This window comes from Anabrus simplex, chromosome 3 (genome assembly GCF_040414725.1).
Source record: "Anabrus simplex isolate iqAnaSimp1 chromosome 3, ASM4041472v1, whole genome shotgun sequence".
In the NCBI taxonomy this organism is placed as follows: Eukaryota; Metazoa; Arthropoda; class Insecta; order Orthoptera; family Tettigoniidae; genus Anabrus; species Anabrus simplex.
The window spans coordinates 436797383-436815980 of NC_090267.1; the positions used below are offsets into that span (position 1 = coordinate 436797383).

The 18598-nt window shown below is 39.2% G+C and overlaps 1 protein-coding gene across 1 annotated transcript in view; it reads right to left on the reverse strand.

Moving 5' to 3' along the window:
• Positions 1–11273: 11273 nt before the first annotated feature.
• HERC2 (E3 ubiquitin-protein ligase HERC2) overlaps positions 11274–18598 on the reverse strand; it is a 509505-nt gene continuing 502180 nt past the window's right edge. The window contains exons 77-78 of the mRNA XM_068226746.1: positions 18055–18299; positions 11274–12321 (exon numbers count right to left, since the gene is read on the reverse strand). Coding sequence (XP_068082847.1) covers positions 12160–12321; positions 18055–18299 — 407 coding nt within the window. The 3' untranslated portion in view covers positions 11274–12159. The remainder of the gene's footprint in view (positions 12322–18054; positions 18300–18598) is intronic.

The window sequence follows — 18598 nt, forward strand, 5'->3', positions numbered from 1 at the left end:
AATGATGAAGCCCCCATCGAGAGACAAGGATAGGAATTGTGCTAGCTGCCAAAGCCTGTCGCACTCCTCTGGGGCAATGATCAATGACTGACAGGTGAAATGAAATGATAGTGGACAGTGTTGCTAGAATGAATGATGACAGGGAAAACCGGAGCACCCAGAGAAAACCTGTCTCACCTCCGCTTTTTCCAGCACAAATCTCACATGGAGTGATTGGAATTTGAACCACGGAACCCAGCGGTGAGGCGCTGGTGCGCTGCCGGCTGAGCCACGGAGGCTATTTGAGACATACCAGTTGTAATATTTTATTGGTGTTCATATGTATGCATGCTATTTCCAATTTTGATTATGGCTGAGGACGACCTGATGTAGCACAATTAAAACTAGTACCAATATTATTATTTACATTTTATGGGTTTTATTGGACCACTCTAGCCAATTTTATACGAACAATTTTTCAGTTTCCTGTCAGCCCAGTACTTCTTCATTCTCTTGGATCTTATCTTTCTTTCTTCATCAGAAATCACCCTTCCTATTGTCTGTTTGTTGATTCTGTTTTGTATTTCTGTGAGTTTCTTGATTTTGTTGGTTTTGCTTCTTAGGTCTTCCACTGTAATTTGTTGTTCATATCTTCCTTGATTTCTGTAATTCACTTAATGTTGCACTTACTATTCCCTAATTTTTCTACTATTCTCCTGATGATCCTGTTCTCTGGTGTCCCGATTAGACGTCCAAAAAATGAAATGCGTTTCTTCCTGATTGTGTTCATTACTGGTTCTATTTCCTTGTAGACTGTTTCATTAGAAGCTACTCTCCAGTGTCCATCTTTTTTGGTTAAGTATATAAATTTCATTATTCGTCCGTTGGTATTGAATAAGGTGGATACGAATTTTAATAAATTGTCCATCTTTTTGGTATGATTTGTTGATGCACATTCTAATGATTCTTCTCTCTATCTTGAGTATTTTATTTGTACGGTGTTAGTTGTTTTGTAGTGTTTTAATTTTGTTGCTTTGACAGGCCCTTTTTGTTGTAGGTATTCTTGGTGACATATTGTGCTCTGGTCAATTTATTTATTCTGTTATGCCATGTTGGCTTTTTGTTGAGGTTATATGCTATGATTTCTCCCAGATATTTTTAACTACAATTTTGATTTCTTGGTTTCCTATGGCAATTTTGTTTGTGAGTGGTGGGTCAGTTAACGTGATTACTGTCTTTTCAAAAAGTATTCCAAGACCAATTTTCTGTGCTATTTCCTGAATATTGTTGGACAAGAGAGCAAGGTCATCAGCAAATCCTAGGCAATTTAAACTTATGTTGTCTTTGGGTCTTCCAATTCAGATGTTTTTTGGGTTAATCTTGTATCCTTCCATCATTAAATATATTCCAAGGCACAGTTGAACAGCAGTGGTGACATGCAATCTGCTTGTATTGAACCTGTTTTTATGATGAATGGCTCAGAGAATTCCACTCTGTACTTGACTTTTAATTTAGTGTTGGTTAAGGCGAGTTCTATCAATCTGATTAATTTTGGATGAAGCCTGAAATTTCTTAAGATTTCTAACATTGAAGGAACATGGATATAGTCATATGCTTTTTTGAAGTCCATGAAGGTAATTGCAAGAGATTTGTTTTGTTTCTTGTAATATGCTATGGCTAATTTTAAAGTGATGATTTGTTCTGTACAGCTGCTCCAAGGTCTGAAGCCTCCTTGGTATTCAGCTAATTATTCTTCTAGTTGCTCTTTGATCATCCTGTATAGGATTCTGGAGAAAATCTTGTATGTGCAGTCTAAGAGAGAGATACCTCTGTAATTATCTGGAATGCTTTTATCTCATTTTTGTGGAGTGGGTGGATTATGGCTGTGGTCCTATGTTCGGGGAACTTTTCTGTTATCCGGGTTTTTATTAGGGCCTTGTGTAAGGATATTCAAACTGTATCACTTGAATATTTCCACATTTCTGCGAAAACTTGGTCTTCTCCGCATGCCTTAAGTTTTTTCATCTCTCTGAGTGTTGTTTCCACCTCTCGGATTGTTGGGGGTTTTATGAGTTCAGGCGGGTCTTGATGGGCGTGTTTTTATTAACTGCTAAAGTTCCTGGGATTCTTCACAATTCAAAATTTTAATGAATGCTTTTGCCATGATTTTGACATTTTTCTTGTCATTATGTGTTGTTTTTCCATCCTCACTTTTCGGCATTAACGTGGGAGGGGAAATTTTTTTAGTTGTCTTCCAAACATTTTTTAAAAGTCTCTGGAATTGGTTTTGTGGTAATTTTCTTCTACTGAGTCGATTAGATCTTTCTGCGACTGTCTCTTGGTTTGCCTGATAATTTGTGTGAACTTTTTCCTGATATTTTTGAGGTTGGTTGCACTTTCTTCTGTTTTATGTGTTTGAAATTTTAACCATGCCTGATGTCTTTCTTCATGAATTTTGTCACATTCTGAGGTCCATCAGGCATGTCTTTTACATGGGTTCAATTGGGCTAAATTTTTAGCTTGTTGCCTGAGAATTGGAACCAGTTCTTCTAAGTTATCTGTAAGTTTTGTGCTTTGTGTTACTTCTCCATATTTATCATTTCTAATTAATTGGTGTGGATCAAAGTTCCTCTTTTGTTTATTGGCTTTTGGTTTCTTTTTTAGTGGTGTGAACTTAATTTTGATTTTGACTATGTAATGATCTGAACCTGTATCTACGCCTCTTAATACTTTAACATTGTAGATTTCTCTGTGGAAGGATTCGTCCATAAATACATGATCCAGCTGCCATTTCCCTTTTCTCCAATCAGGATGTTTCCAAGTTTTAAGTTTGTTTGGCCTCCTTTCGTTGTATGTGGACTTCGAGATCAGTTTGTGTTCTCTGCAGAATTGAACAAGTCTTTGAACATTCTTATTTGTATGTTTATGTGGAGCCCGTTTCCCAATGATATCTCTGTATTTCTTTTCTCTTCAGAGTTGGGCAGTGAAGTCCCCTAATAGGATCTTAACATTGTTAGCATTTACTTGGTTTACTGTTTGGTCAAGGAGATCCCAAAACTTATCCACTTCTTTCCTAGTCTTTGCTAGAAAATTCTTTTCATTAGTAGGGGCACGGGCATTTATATGATGGTATAAATTTTGTTGGATGCTTTCAAACTCAAAGTTTGCAATTCTAGGTGAGATGGCTTGAAAATCGATTATCGAATCTATTATTTTCACACTGACTATAAACCGAGTTCCTAATTGGGGACATTTGTTTTATAATCCTTAGTCCAGGTTTCCCGTTGTAAATTCTGTAGCCTTGAGATTCAAATGGTTCTTCTGTAGTATTTCTCATCTTCTGGAGTCCTGCTACTAAAATTTTCTGTTTATCTAATTCGTCCGTCAAGTTCTTTAGTTTTCCTGCTTTAAGTAGAGAATTAATATTATGAGTCGCAATGTAGCTGATCCGATCTTGTTTGATGCTGTTCTTACGTGCTGGCATAAGAATGGGCGATCGCCAATGCTCTGACTCGTTGACGCCTTCTAGGTGTCTACCCACTGAATCCAATGTAGCCTTCTCCTGCTTTCTTGGACAGGACGGTGAATTTTTTCTCCTACAAGACCTTTCCATGGTTGACTTTCAAAGGTAGTTACCCTCGGGTGGAGTAGGTTCCAATTTACAACTACGGTTGTTAACCGTAGAGGGGCAACCCCAGATGTTCAGGGTTCTGGGTTGGCATTTCCTCCTAAACCAATGAGATATGCTTTTCCGCCAATACTTGGGTGGCTGATTGCAGTGGTTTGCCAGTGGGCGATGAGGTCGCCACATCCCTACGCCGGAAGTACCAATATTAATATAAGATACAACATTAATCTAATGGTATCGAATAGGTGGGCCTTTCTCTACACTTTGATAGTAATTTACTTCTTATAATAACATTGTAATTGTACTTTCTAGTAACTGATATACATCAGGAGCAAAGATAAATAATGATGAATATAAGTTTTTCAGATCTCTTACAGCAGAGTCAGTTTCTTCACCAGTTCTAGATGAGGTACTTTCTCACCTCTTCAGTACTTCCAAATACATCAAACTGATCCCAGTGATGTTCTTAAAATTAAACACAGATATTCCTCCAAATGCTCCTGTAGATCATCTTCTCAGTAAAAGCAAAGATATATTCTCCCAAACAGGTCGAAGGTAGAGATGAAAATTTTAAGAACCAATTAGTTTATTTGTAAAGTTAATGGCGAATTATTTGAAACACCGTAAGTTGTTAACTAAAATAAAAATGATGTGAAAAGGTCATTTTGAAAGTTCAACACTACTGTGTTTAGTTTCACCTAGCGATGATAGCCAATTAATGTCTATGGTAAGAAAACAAAAACCCAAAATGAATAATATCTTTTCCTTACAAACTTTGGTATTGGTATTGTTACAGCTTCATACAGAAAAAAAGTAGGTGATTTCCTTAAGACTTGAAGTTCTGTAAATTAATTGCAATACTAATGATTGCTAATTGAAAACATGATTAATAATTGAGTAAAATATTTCTCAGGTAACTGTAATTCAGCCAAATTACTTTTCTCTTGTACCCTTCCCATTACTACTCTTTACTGCCCTTGTAACCCGACACACAACCCAGAGTATTGCCGTGTTTGACAAATCGACTGTAAGTCCTGGCTGACTCCCTAACCTATTGGTTAATATATTGACCCGCTAGTTTGATAAAGGTTAATTTACTGCCATGTGTGTTTAGGTCATTTGCATGGCCTTATTGCCTCAACTGACAGATGGTAAGCTGTCTCTGCGACAGTGTTAAGTGCAGCTCTCTGGGCAGGCACATACCGACAAAGTCAGCTCTAGTGGACCATCTGAATGAGTGGTGCTACACCAACACACTTTCTTATGGTGTTGTTCCTAGGTGGTCAGTTAGTGAAATGTCCATCATCCGCTGAAGCATCCTCATTTCCATGGGGTGGAGGGAGTGTTATGCACTTTTAGTGGTAACTCAGCACTCGTTTCTGCACACTGCAACACTTCGATTTAAACATGTTGGCATTCACTTGTCACAAAGGATTCCTTGCTGAATTTATCCTTGCTTGTATATACTTCCTTAAGCAGCCATTCTTCTGTAGACAAGATCCTAAGTATCAGCCAAATGTATGGCATAGGAGTCGGACAGGTATATACTTTCTGCACAAAAGAAATACTGAATTCCAGCAGATGTGCTATTTCTCTTACAAAATATTACACTCTTGCAGATCAACAACATGGGCTGGATTCCCTACAGAATGGCAAAGCAGCAGTATTTAATGGGATGTATCCAGAACTTCTCAAGAACTCTGGTCCAACAACCAAATGATGGCTTGCCTCCTTCTTCAGCAGTATAAGCCAATCATGATGTTTCCCTCAACAAAACTTTCAAGCAGTATTGCTGAAGAAGGACCCAAGCCTACTTCAATGCTACAGATCTATCACTTTACTGTGTGTCACCTTCTAGAAAGGCCTATAATAAACAGGATAGCTCCTGCTATTGAATTTCTCACTCCTGTAGAACAAGCCAGACTCAGTCCTAAGTGAGACTGCTTTGATCAAGTCCTTACCTCAACTTCTTACCCCCCAAGACTTACTTTAAGAAGAAATGAAGGAATGTCTGTCTTCCTAGACCTAAAAATATAATCTAAATAAGAAAAAAACATTTCTCCAAATCAGTGATATATGAACTCAAATGCCAGGAACCAAATTGCAATGTTATGTACATTGGCCAGACGAAACATAATTTCCGTACCAGGTACAAAGAACTAAAAAATGCAATTAGACACAACACACTCAGTCTTCTGCGAACACATCACCACAGATCTTCTTAAAATATTACACATCGTAAATAATAATAAATCTTTATACATAAATGAGTCATAGAAATTCACACTGAAAAAAAAAAAAAATCCAACTAGAATAACCTCAATGATTGCACACACGCACCTAAAAGGTTCACCACTCTTCACTCTGCTTAAATCAATCAATCTGCATTCAGTAAAGCACAACATTTCAAACCCCATTAAAATTATATAATTTATTAATTTGCTAATACTAGCCCCTAGAATATTTATACAAGTCTAAAATATGAGACAATGACGACAACAACAATTATGGTTGCAGGACATAACATAAACCTCAACGAACACACGCCCCTAAAAGGCTTCCTAATCTTCACTATATAAATCACATATAAAGAAAGCACAATAATTCTAACTCCATTCATCATCATCCTCATCCTCATTTTCCCATTTCCAGCTGACACCGGGTGGGAGCAAATATGATTCCTCTCCACTTTGTTCTGTCGTTCCACCCTCCATCTTCCGACACGATGTTCCAATGTTAAACCATTTCCATGACGTTTGGTAGTAGCTTGTCCATGCCTGACCGAGTCATCAGTATACCTAGCGGCACTGCAACTTTTGACGTCAGCTGTTGGTTGGGGTTTGCCTTTCTTGTTTCCAGTACTACTTTAACAAGCTCAACATTCCCCATGATTATCGCGAGTGTGAGCGGAGAGTTCCCCAGGTAGAATGCCTCACAATGTGTGTTCCCCTTCTCCACCAGCATTTGTAGCCTTGTCTAAATTAGCATCTGGCTGCATGCATAGAGCATGCAACACGTTCTTCCGATTACACTTGCAATCACCATCATCTGTGAAATCATCTTGTCATCTTCACTGTATTCCATCTTTGCCCGAACAGTGGGACTGCCCCCGTATTCAAGCAAAAATTCACACATTTCAAGTGTCTCTTGGCAGGGAACCATTAGTGCTAGTACATGAAGTGGACTTAGGCCTCCATCTAGGAATCTGGAACCATATCTGCTTAGTTCATGTAGGCTATTGCTACGATGGGCTCGCCACACCCAAAAGCCCTCTAACTCCATTAAAATGATATAATTCTTTAATTCACTAATGCTCATTAAACATCCCTGAAATCATTAAAAACAATTTAAAATAAGGCAATAATAATAGGTTATAATTGATGATGATGATGATGATGATGATGATGATGATGCTTGTTGTTTAAAGGGGCCTAACATCGAAGGTCATCGGCCCAAATAGGTTATAATTAACACTCCAGGAAGACCCATGACATCACCGGAACATGATATAATGAAAAGTTACAGTAAATAAGCCAGCTAATGAGCGTGTTTAGATCTCGAGACAAGAAAAAAATAATGTAATTACAGAAAGTGCAAAAGGACTTTCAGTTAGTAAACTCCCTGAAAAACTGAATGCAGGACAACTCAAACAAAAAATTTGTGAAGAATAAAAATGAAATTTTAAGTGAGTGGGAGGAAAATAGGAATTGACAAGTGAAAATGTTCTTAATTTACACACGCATGTGGATGTATACTTCCTGAAGCTGTAATGTTTTCTAAAAGATTGTAAAATCACCTGTGATATTTCCCAGGCAAATAAATGATGATGCTTGTTGTTTAAAGGGGCCTAACATCTTGGTCATCGGCCTCTCAAACTTCGAAACACAATATAAAATCTCAAATAGTTAAGAGACGATTTAATAATAATTTTAAATGTTTTTGGCTTTACGCCCCACTAATTACTTTTATGGTTTTCGGAGACTCCAGGTGCCAGAATTTAGTCTCGCAAGTGTTCTTTTACGTGTCAAAAGTTTACTGACATGAGGCTGACATATCCGAGCACATTCAAATACCACCGACTGAGACTGGATCGAACCTGCCAAGTTGGGCTCAGAACCGTCTGAGCCACTCAGCCCAGTTCTTTGTTGTTTAAATGTTCAATTCATATTTACAACCTTGTTTCAACAGACACCTCTCGTAATGGACATTTTTCCATGGAACCAACAGTGTCTGCAGAAAAGAGGTCCAACTGTATTACTTTCTACAGCATAATGTTCACTGATCCACCCTCTTTAGAGAAAATAAAGTAACAATGCCTATGAGCAATCGAGACTAGGGCACAGTTCAATTCAGTGAAACATACTTTGTTAACATTATTAACACTTAACAAGAGTTATGTTTTAACACTTATGGACACAGAGCATATAAAATTTTGAAATCTTAATTCTATTGTTGCATCCTGAATGCACGCTTAGTGCAAAAACTATCATTAGCCTCCATGATCTATATTGCAGTGCTGAATTACATTAAGCAGGTAAATCATTCAAGCAGAAATTTATGTTCACACAGTCAGCCCCCCACTAATTCAAACCCTGTCTATAGTTCGAAACACAATATAAAATCTCATAATGACACTTCCCAGTACTGTCGAAGATCTTATTCTGCCCTTCTGGCCACCTGTTGTTAGTATGACACTCATCTCCCATGTTGAAAGATATGGATTTGATCTTGACATAATCGGCAGGTATTTAGAGGGGATTAAAAGTGCGAGATTTGTGTCGGCAGATTTATTGTTGTGTAAGAACATCTTATTTGCACTCTGACAACTTGTAAGGCAGACATTAGTTGGAGGGACACGAGGCATCCATAATACCCCTTTCTCTTCCTCTCTCCACTTATGATTCTCCAATCCAGCAGGACATGCGAGGTAATGACAAGCCTCCTCCATGAACTTCTATCTTGCCACCTCTTCTCTTCCAGTCCCTTCTCCCATTTTAGCCTCCTCCTGGCCATGCCCTCTGTGGTCTACTCATCCAGTCATCTCTAAATCGGTCTCACAGTACTTTTTTCAGTAACATTTTTGTCAAATTAAGCCTTAAGCATTATTATTGATACCATTTTTATAATGTGGTCAACCATTTCATTTGTAATTCTTCTTGAATATAAAGTAGGTTCTGTTGTTGACATTGTTGGATGCAGACCAATTACTTTCTGATTTTGTCTGTTCTGGTCTTCTGTATACTCGACCTAAGGAACTTGTGGTTAGCTGTTATCTTTACTGGTCAGGGTTGCAGCTTCCGGTCCATAGGACAGAACAGGTGGCAGGCAGGTCTTATAAAGTGACACTTTGTTTTTTGCTTTTGACAAGACTTCTCACCTGAAGGGTGAAACATTGTGCAACAAAAACCGACTTCAATATAACAAATAATCTTCTGCTCTATGACTATAAACCACAAAGCAATTGTTCTTATGTTGGCTGTGACTTGATTCCTCACGTCCATTCACTCCCCCACAGGCACAGGGTGACACGGCGCTTGCAATACGCAGTCTGAGAGCATGGGCTTAGTGCAATTTGACTTGTCGTTGGATGACGTGTTGGTTGTTTGATTTGCTTTGGGCATCATTTCCAAGCTGAGTAGAATATACTCCACAAGAAGGGCTAACATACTACTTGTGACAACACTGTGTAACTAATTCCACATGAAAGTTGAATCTTGAGGCTAAAAGTGACTGTCGAGGCACATGTCTCTGTTATTATTGTATACATATCACTGAAATGTTTAACATAGATAGATCTCATCAAGCTGGACACGATGGTGAAAGAATCATCGATATATCTCCATGTTCAAGAGGTATGCACCCAACAAGATGATCACTGAAATGACATCACATGCGCTGCCGTTTTGTGACACACCTTGCATGTCCAGTGCGACTACTGCAGATCATGTCACACTTAAAACTTGTGGCCATGTTGTATACACAGCCTACGTGATTTTTTGAGGAAAGCCTTTGGTCCATAATAATTGAGAAACAGAACCGTAGAAGGCTGCTGCTGATTTCATAAGTAACCCTGTTGTTGACTGATAAAAATGAGCTGAACCATTTCAATTTCATGATGTCGTGAGTCTCGGCTTGACTGCTTTGCTTCCTCTGTTCTTCCACTTAAAGTATTACACTCATGTTCATAAAAAACAGAACACCTTGAAAGGCTAGAGATAGGAAGTTCATATTCACAGGACATGTTCATTGGTATGTTCTGCAGAAACGATTAGCATTTCAGTCACCTAGGTTCAGCATGTGTCCTGTTGCCTAGTAGACACTGGGTTTTCCATGGGCATTGATAACGTGTTCCATGCGTGATGGCATCGACGCATATAAGGCGCAAATGGCGTCTTGGGTATAGCCACCCATGCTGCATTCACCTAGTTCCTCAGTTCATCTTAGGTGGTTTGCATTGGGTCACAGCGCCGCACCCGTCATTTCACCATATCCCACACATTTTTGATTGGTGACAAGTCCGGTGATCGGGCAGGCCAGCGCAACAGTCTGATATCCTGTGATGACAAGAAAGCACGTGTTCATGCAGCAACATGTGGTCGTGCATTGTTCTGCTGAAATATGGCTTCTGGGGTGTCGTGCAGAAAGGGTATGGCTACGGGTTGCAAGATGTCATTCACGTAGGTCGAACTGGTCACAGTGCCCTTGACACGCACCAACTGTGATTTGTGGTTGTACCTAGTGGCACCCCACACCATAAGGCCTTGAACTGGAGCTGTATGTCTTGTGCGAATGCAGTCACAATGTGATATCTCTCCCCCTGTCTGCGGTGAACCAAAATGCGGCTGTCATTATCAAACAAACAGAACCTGGATTCGTTCGAAAACAATATCTGCTGCCATTCCTGCCTCCAGTGATGTCATTCTATACACCATTGCTGTCTAGTATGTTTATGCACATTAGTCAAAGGTAGGCAGAGTAGTGGACCGACGCGCCGGTAACCCAGACCATAATAAACGGCGACGGACTGTCACTCCTGATAGTGTACAATGTGTTACACTGTTCCACTGTTGCGCCAGAGCTGAGGAGGACGCAGATCTGTCTTGCAATGTCATTTGGATGAGGTGTCAATCTTCTCGGAGGGGGGGGGGGAAGGTGCGACCAGACCTATCTCGTCGTGTTATACGGCCTTTTGTGAACCATTCTGTACACACCCGTTGCACTGTTCACACACTTCGTCCCACATGAGCAGCTATTTTCCGGATGGATGCATCACGGTTCTCTCACGCCAATAATGTGCCCTCTTTCAAACTCATCATTTGACGGTACTGTTCTCGCATACGTATGCAAGGCATCCTGCACGTCGGCTCAAGTCACACTGATCCATTACCTTCAGTTTATAGCAACAACAAGAGCCGCAAGCACATTTTACCAGTCGGTGGTGGTGCGCCGAGATACCAATGTGGATCTTGAAACTGAGGGCTGACATGGTTCAAATGCTAATCATTTCTTCAAAACATACTAATGCACATGTCCTATGAATATGAACTTCCTAACTCTAGTCTTTCAAGATTTTCTGGTTTTTATGAACATAAATGTACATTAAAACATCACAGAGGAGTCATAATTAGGAAAGAGGTTGGCAGGAATGAAGCACAATACCCAAGAATTAGATGAAAAACAATCATGTATTTGTAGTTCTGCAAACTGACTTCTGAGAAAACTATAAAGGTAAAACATACAATATTAACGACTGATATATGAAATTAAAACATGCACTGTCCAATACAAAACTGTAATAAAAATGTTCTGTGAAAGGATTGATTTTCTTATTGGTCCTAGCAATTGTCACTACACAGTATGAAAGTGATGAGAATGATGACAGGATAATCCAAGACCATCAAGCAAGTGGTAGTTGTAATGAGCCAGTTCTATCAAGCAACATGAGATATCCACATGAATATGGACCATTATGTCTGAATGACAAAATGAAAGCCCTTAGCGAGAGATCATTCATTTTCAGTCATACAATGCTGTGCAGTAAAGCTCTCATCAAAAGTCTGCAGTTATTAAATATATAATACCTTCTCAAATTCTCATTTGTACTTTCTAATGATATCACAACTAGAACTCAAAATAAAGTATCTCAAAAGAAGTCAATCTTTCAGTATTATTCTGAGAGGCTATCATTGATACAACAACGCCAATCATAGTATACTTCATCTTGCTTGTACAAGATATCACACTACAACCAGATCAGCAATCTAGTCTTCAAATGTGGCATGAATTAACCCATAATTCAAAAACAAAAACTTTATTATTACAAAACATATTAGGACTTCAATATGACTAGATATGGCATTATCTAAAAATGCCTCAAAAGCTGTTTCTAATGAAAGAAAATAAGTTGACTCTTGGAAGCAAATAATTTAGAAACCACTTCTTATACAGATCCGATTTGTACAATATCTATTAAATTACAATTATTCAAGACTTTCTTTCCTAAAATGATGTTCTACTACAGTACATTAGGAAGAAAGTGGAATGCAAGTTGATCACACAGAGCCCGGACCATCACTGGCTATACTGTCCACCTCGTCACTGTCGCAGTTGCTGGACGCTGCCCCACTGCTCGGCATAGCCACTCGGGCATACTCATCTGTATCGATTGATTTACAGAAGTGGATGGCGTATTTGAGTTTCTCACGTAGCACAGCCTGAAAAATACAAGATGATAATTTATAATGAGATCATTTGAAGATGATGATAGTGAATGTTATTGAGTGAAGAAGTACTTCTGGTAATAAAATAACCTCACCCCTTGGGCAGACCACACGAGAAAGAAAAAGATTTAATGATATGGTTTCATTATAGAAACTTAGAATGAAATATTATTTTTGAGAACCTTTCCTGTACATTATACAAGGCACTGAGATTCACTAGCAGCCTTGACAGGAGCAAGTTCACATCTCTTTTGGTGCATCCTAGAACTAAGCAGGGTTCCCCCAGTTAAACTTGGACGATTTTGACGTACCTTTTGTCGTAGACGATTCCTTTTCCCCAGACCCAGATGTGCTCGATGTGATAGCCACAGGCACGGACTATTGCCCTACATCTCAATTTCCACTATAGAAGACTTCAACAGAGTACAGTAAGAGTAATATTGTCCCATACCTCCTTGCATACTTTCCAAAGACCCTCAATAGTGAAAGGACATCAAGAAGGAAGCCAACACTCTTTTCAGGAGACCAAAGACACAGAATTCCATCGGCGAGGCATCCGAGGATTTCACAAGGATGTCACTAAATGGTATGAAACGGACACCCGTCTCTTCTTCTTTTCTGTCGTAGTAGGTGACTGATGATCTGTCAGTATGACTGGATGCTTTATCGATGGGCATCCAAACATTTGAAGCATCCTCACCGTACAGCCAAGGGATATCTTTGTCAAAATAGGGGTCCATGACATTCTTCAGGAAGTAGGTAGCATTGATCTTCATATTTCTCAGCACTCTGAGGATTCTGAGTTTACCTCGGGCAAAATATCCTGCCATTATCATGAACCCTCTAGCAAACTTTTCTTCATTTTCCATGACGAAGTTTGAGTGCCCCTTTTGGCCTTTTGGGCAATAGCAAAAAGTCCGGGGCTTGTTAGTGTCATTCAAATAAACCAAGACTTCATCCAAGGTAACAACCGGCTGCCATTTATCGCCTGCTAGGTAGTTTTTGTATAATTTTCTGGCATTAGTGAACCGTTCAACGTGCCTTGCTTTCAAAGTACGTCCACGTGCCTTATGCCACTTCACCAGGTTCAGATCATCTTTATATGATGATCATTATATGGTAGACTGTACCTTTAGATGTATGTATGTGGCTGGCAAGGTGTCTTGAGTTGGTGGATTTTAGTTCAGGACAGCAGCCTTCAGCTTCTTAATGATGTCCGGAGTCCTGGATGGTCGAACTCTCTTCCGTGGCAGTTTTTTCAAAGTTGTTGTTTCTGGCAGGAAACCATTCTGATGTAATTTTATCATATTGCTGACAGATGACTTACTAGTGCTGAGACCTTTCATTTTACACTCTTGTACAATCGTCGATAATGAGAAATTAGCGTTGAAAAGGCCAACAATGTAGCCTGACCAGATATCTGCAATTCGGCAGGCCATGAGGCAACAATGGTACAATACGACTGTTTGCAGCACTTCTCTAAATCACGCTGACCAGACAGAACAAAAGAATGCCATGCAGCTGCTTCTAGGAGCGATACGTGCACTCAAGGTTGCATCCTGTATTAACTGGGGCAACCATCCGCATGCCTGGCCATTTCATTTACAGGCAGCTCAGCACAAGTAGCAAATACCTCCACCAGTATCACACATTCTCTTGATGATAGTGACATTAGCACGCTTATCATTTCTAAAAGTAGTAAAGGGGGTGGGAGAGAAGAAGAAAACTCACTGCTGACTGCATGAGTACAGACACAGGACTGACCAAGCAATATTCACATATTTTGACTCGTTCACAGTCATGCAAACACATGAATATCAAACATATTCCAGTCTGGACTTCAAAATCTGTACCAATACCTCTAGTCTGTTGTGTTTTTTTTTTTTTTTTTCCAAACACTTGTTTCTCTGCAACCATTCAAGTTATTTGTGAGCTTGTTTTTGCATTAAATTGGGGTATTCCCTCAGGTAAGTGGAATTGAATTAAGGAGCGTCAAATAAAGTGAGTTCTCAGACTAAATCATCTTTACATCGGTCTGTTTTCAGACTAACTTTGCTGTATGGGTGTGAAAGGTGGGTGGACCTAGGATACCTTACCCAAAATCTTATCATCTGATGTGTGGTCATTAGGATCAGGATTTACAGGCACTAAAAATAGCTAAAACAGGCATGTAAATAGGCACCATCATGTATAATAGGACACCACATAGACATGAAAAAAAATAATTTAATAGTACACTCAATGCCTACTTCTTCTTCCACATCTTTTCCCATATCTGTGGGGGTCACATATTGATTTGTCCCTGTTTTACGTCTGGATGCCCTTCCTGACACCAACCCCATGTGGAGCGATGCAATTACTATTGCATGTTTCTGTGGTGGTTGGTAGTGTGCTGTGTTTGGCTGAATTTGAAGAGAAGAGTGTTGAGACAGACACATTCAACCTGTCCCCGAGCCAGAAGAATTAATCAGAAGCGAACCCAGGACCCTCTGAACCAAAGGCCTCAATGCTGACCATTCACTAAAGGAGTCAGACAGTACACTCAACGACTATAGAAGGAAATTACAACTAACAAAATTTCAATATTTTCAGGTAACAATAAAATTGTGTTCTGTTGTCATGAAGAATGTTTCTGTATTGTGAGAAGTATCTCTCAACATCACATGAAGTGGTGCTTTTATTCTCTCTTTCCATCCTGGATTTTGTTGCAGGATCCTATCAAACTTTTTCCTGATAGTGGCTACCTTTCCAGATGCTTGCTCAAGGCTTCCCTTAGATTCTTTCACAATCCTAATGGACTACGAAAGGTGCATGCTACTTCTCTCCAACTCTGTGATGGCTCATGGTAGTTTACTGAAGTTGCCTTCAGGAATGCAAAATCTTATCAAACCAATGGGCAGGACGTGACTTTCTTGGCTTCTCTTATAAGACAGCATCCTTATCGTCTATGGCCTTAGTGTTGCAACAAAACAACTTGACACACAATACATTCATTAATAGGCCTATAAATGCTACAATGAAATGTGACCTTAGTCCTCAATCACAAAGATTTAATTTTTTTTTTGTTAGTTGCTTTACGTCGCATCGACACAGATAGGTCTTATTGCAACGATGGGACAGGAAAGGTCTAGGAGTGGGAAGGAAACGACTGTGGCCTTAATTAAGGTACAGCCCCAGCATTTGCCTGGTGTGAAAATGGGAAACCACGGAAAACCATCTTCAGGGCTGCTGACAGTGGGGTTCGAACCCATAAAGAGATAAAAGGGACTTCCTTACCTCAAGCTTGGCAAAAGACTACCCTTCCCTCAGTAGTAAAGTGGGGATCTCCAGTGATCCACTGCTTCAGCCAGTAGGACTTGGAAATTTCTTTCTTTAGGCATTGCCAAACACACTTCTTCAAAGTGGCCAATGACCCAGATGTTGCTCTCTTCAACCCTTACCCCTCGAATTAAAGTTCTCTGTGCTGTCTCTACTACTCATATTTTAAATGTGAATTTCTATCTTGTATGACCTGTATTCATATTCACGATTTTGGAGATAGCAGTTTCTCTTAAATGATGTATTTAGGCCATAAACATTTACAGCAAGTTATAATGGAGCAAATAAAAGCAATATGTGGAATTTAAGACACATTATTTTAAATTTTTATTATAGTTATCGCATACCGACTGGTTTTGTTAGCAATTTCAATGAACGAATTATCAGTAAAAAGCAACTGGAAAACTCTAATTCCGTCTCTGGTTTCATACCTCGCGGTGGTTTGTAGTCTGAAACTACTGTAAACGGCGATTTCTTGAAATCAGGATCTGCTGATTTATAATTATTGCACCAGCCGTCAGCATCAGCTACATGTTGGGTTACAGTACACAAGCCGACCATCGCCAGTTAACTTGTAGGCACCATCAAATGCTATTAGATATATTCTTTAGGGTGCGAAAATACTGGGGTTTTGTAGAATTACCTGACATATACAACACTGAACAGTACACTGTATATGACTAAGAGAGCACATGGCGGACCATGTTTGTTTACTATCACATGAGCCTTCGTGTGCATGAATAGACTGGACACAGCAGACGGTTACACTGCCATCTAAATAATAGATTTTTGCTAAAGATGTTGATTCCCATAGGGAGCCTGAAATATTTGTTCCAAATGAGTAAATTTATAATACCAATATAGTTGGTCCGTTATTGGACATTATAAATTTTCCAGCTAACTAATTCCTGATTGCCAACGTTTCGCCCCAGTGTGCTGAGTTGGGCTCATATGTTGGTAAATAGCACACCTACCAAAACGCATGGCTAGTGCATACCGTGGAGGCCACTGCGTAGGCTACTTGAAGCCACCGGCAGTGCCAATGTACTATGAGAGACTGTCTCATTTTCAAAAATTGATCCCTGCCTGGCCATCAGATGATAAAGATGTTGATTCCCATAGGGAACCTGAAATATTTGTTCCGAATGAGTAAATTTATAATATCAATATAGTTGGTCCGTTATTGGACATTATAAATTTTCCAGCTAACTCATTCCTGGTTGCCAGCGTTTCGCCCCAGTGTGCTAAGTTGGGCTCATCAGTTGGTAAATATTGGTATAATAGATTTTTGACTGACTGTCAAATAGTATCTGGATTTTGAACCAAAAGATGGCAGTACAGTATAGCACCATGTATTTTGTCAGCTAAGAGATGGCAGACGATTGGTGGGTGATACGATGTCACGTTGGGCCTCGCCCGACACGCGACTGGAAAGGGAATATTGTAATATCGGGCCTCACCTGACAGATGAGGGGTAAGGGTTAAACACTAATCAGTATCACATTACTTCTTCAAAGTAGATCTCAACACAATCTTAGGACAAAGTGTCCAATACTTTGCAGTGAGAGGGAGGTAGGCAATACAAATGTGAATGACATAGTTTGACGTTGATGGCTCTCGCATATCTTAGGAGGTGGGAGGGGTGGGAGGCTTCGTGGTCAAATTGTTTCTTGTTTGTCCTAAAGTAAATTCCCCAAGCACAATTTTTAGAAACTTCCGAGAATTCTCCTTATTGTTTTTGGGCTAAACAGATGTTGAGAAATGAGAAAATAATTCTGCTGAACACATCAGCTAAAATATAATGCAATGGAAGAAAATCAGATACTTTAAAAGGCTGCCAAAAGGCATTAAATAGGCAATTATACTCAAAATAGGCATGAACACCTGAAACAGGCATTTATAAGCACAATCAAAACCACAAATTCTTCCTAAAAGAGCCTAACAAGGATTTATATCTTAAAAGCCTATGTTTCCATATACAGGAATAAAATAGGCAAATAAGCAAAATCTCATCCCTAACGATAGTCTACACTCTTGGGTCTGATTAGATAATTTCCATGAAATTTGATTGACTAATATAATGGTATCAGAAAGCATAATTTTGAAACTGAAAACTGAACAGAGAATTTTGCAAGAGCTCAACCATTTTGTAAAGCCTATGTTTCCATATACAGAAATAAAATAGGCAAATAAGCAAAATCTCATTCTTAATGATAGTCAACTACACTCTTGGGTCTGATTAGATAGTTTCCATGAAATTTGATTGCCTAAGATAATGGTAGTAAGAGATCTCAGAAAGCCTAATTTTGAAACTGAAAACAGAACAAGCCTAATTTTGAAACTGAAAACTGAACAGAGAATTTTTCAAGTGCTACCCATTTTGTAGATGATGAGAATTAGAAATATTACCTTGCAGGAATACCGTGGCATCTTGAGCAAGAAGAAGCAGGTGTAACTTTCTGGAAGGAAGTGGTCAGGTGGATTGTACTTGTCCAGAACCTGCAGGACAAAGTCACGACCCCTGAAATCTGCAATGGTACGTGGAAGTCTTGTTCGTCCCCATACAAATCGCAAGAAAAGTGATCGTTCTTGGTTGGTAAATTCTTCCATCACCTCCCAGAACCAAACAATTAGGGAAGCATTTGCGTCAACACCTGAAAACATAAAGTTAGATTTTGTGTTATATCTACACAAATAAAAGATGAGTAAAACTGTTTTCTATATGAACTACTTAAATACAACAACAAGGAGCCTTGGCAGATCTGAGGTGCCAGCATTGCAGCAGAACTTGAGGTTCTAGAATCGGTTTCTTCAGCCATCCAACACTTACATAATCAGTGACCTTTAAACACTTGGAAGAAATCATCATACTCACCACCAAGTGGATGATGATGATTATTATTATTATTATTATTATTATTATTATTATTATTATTATTATTAATTCTTCAAG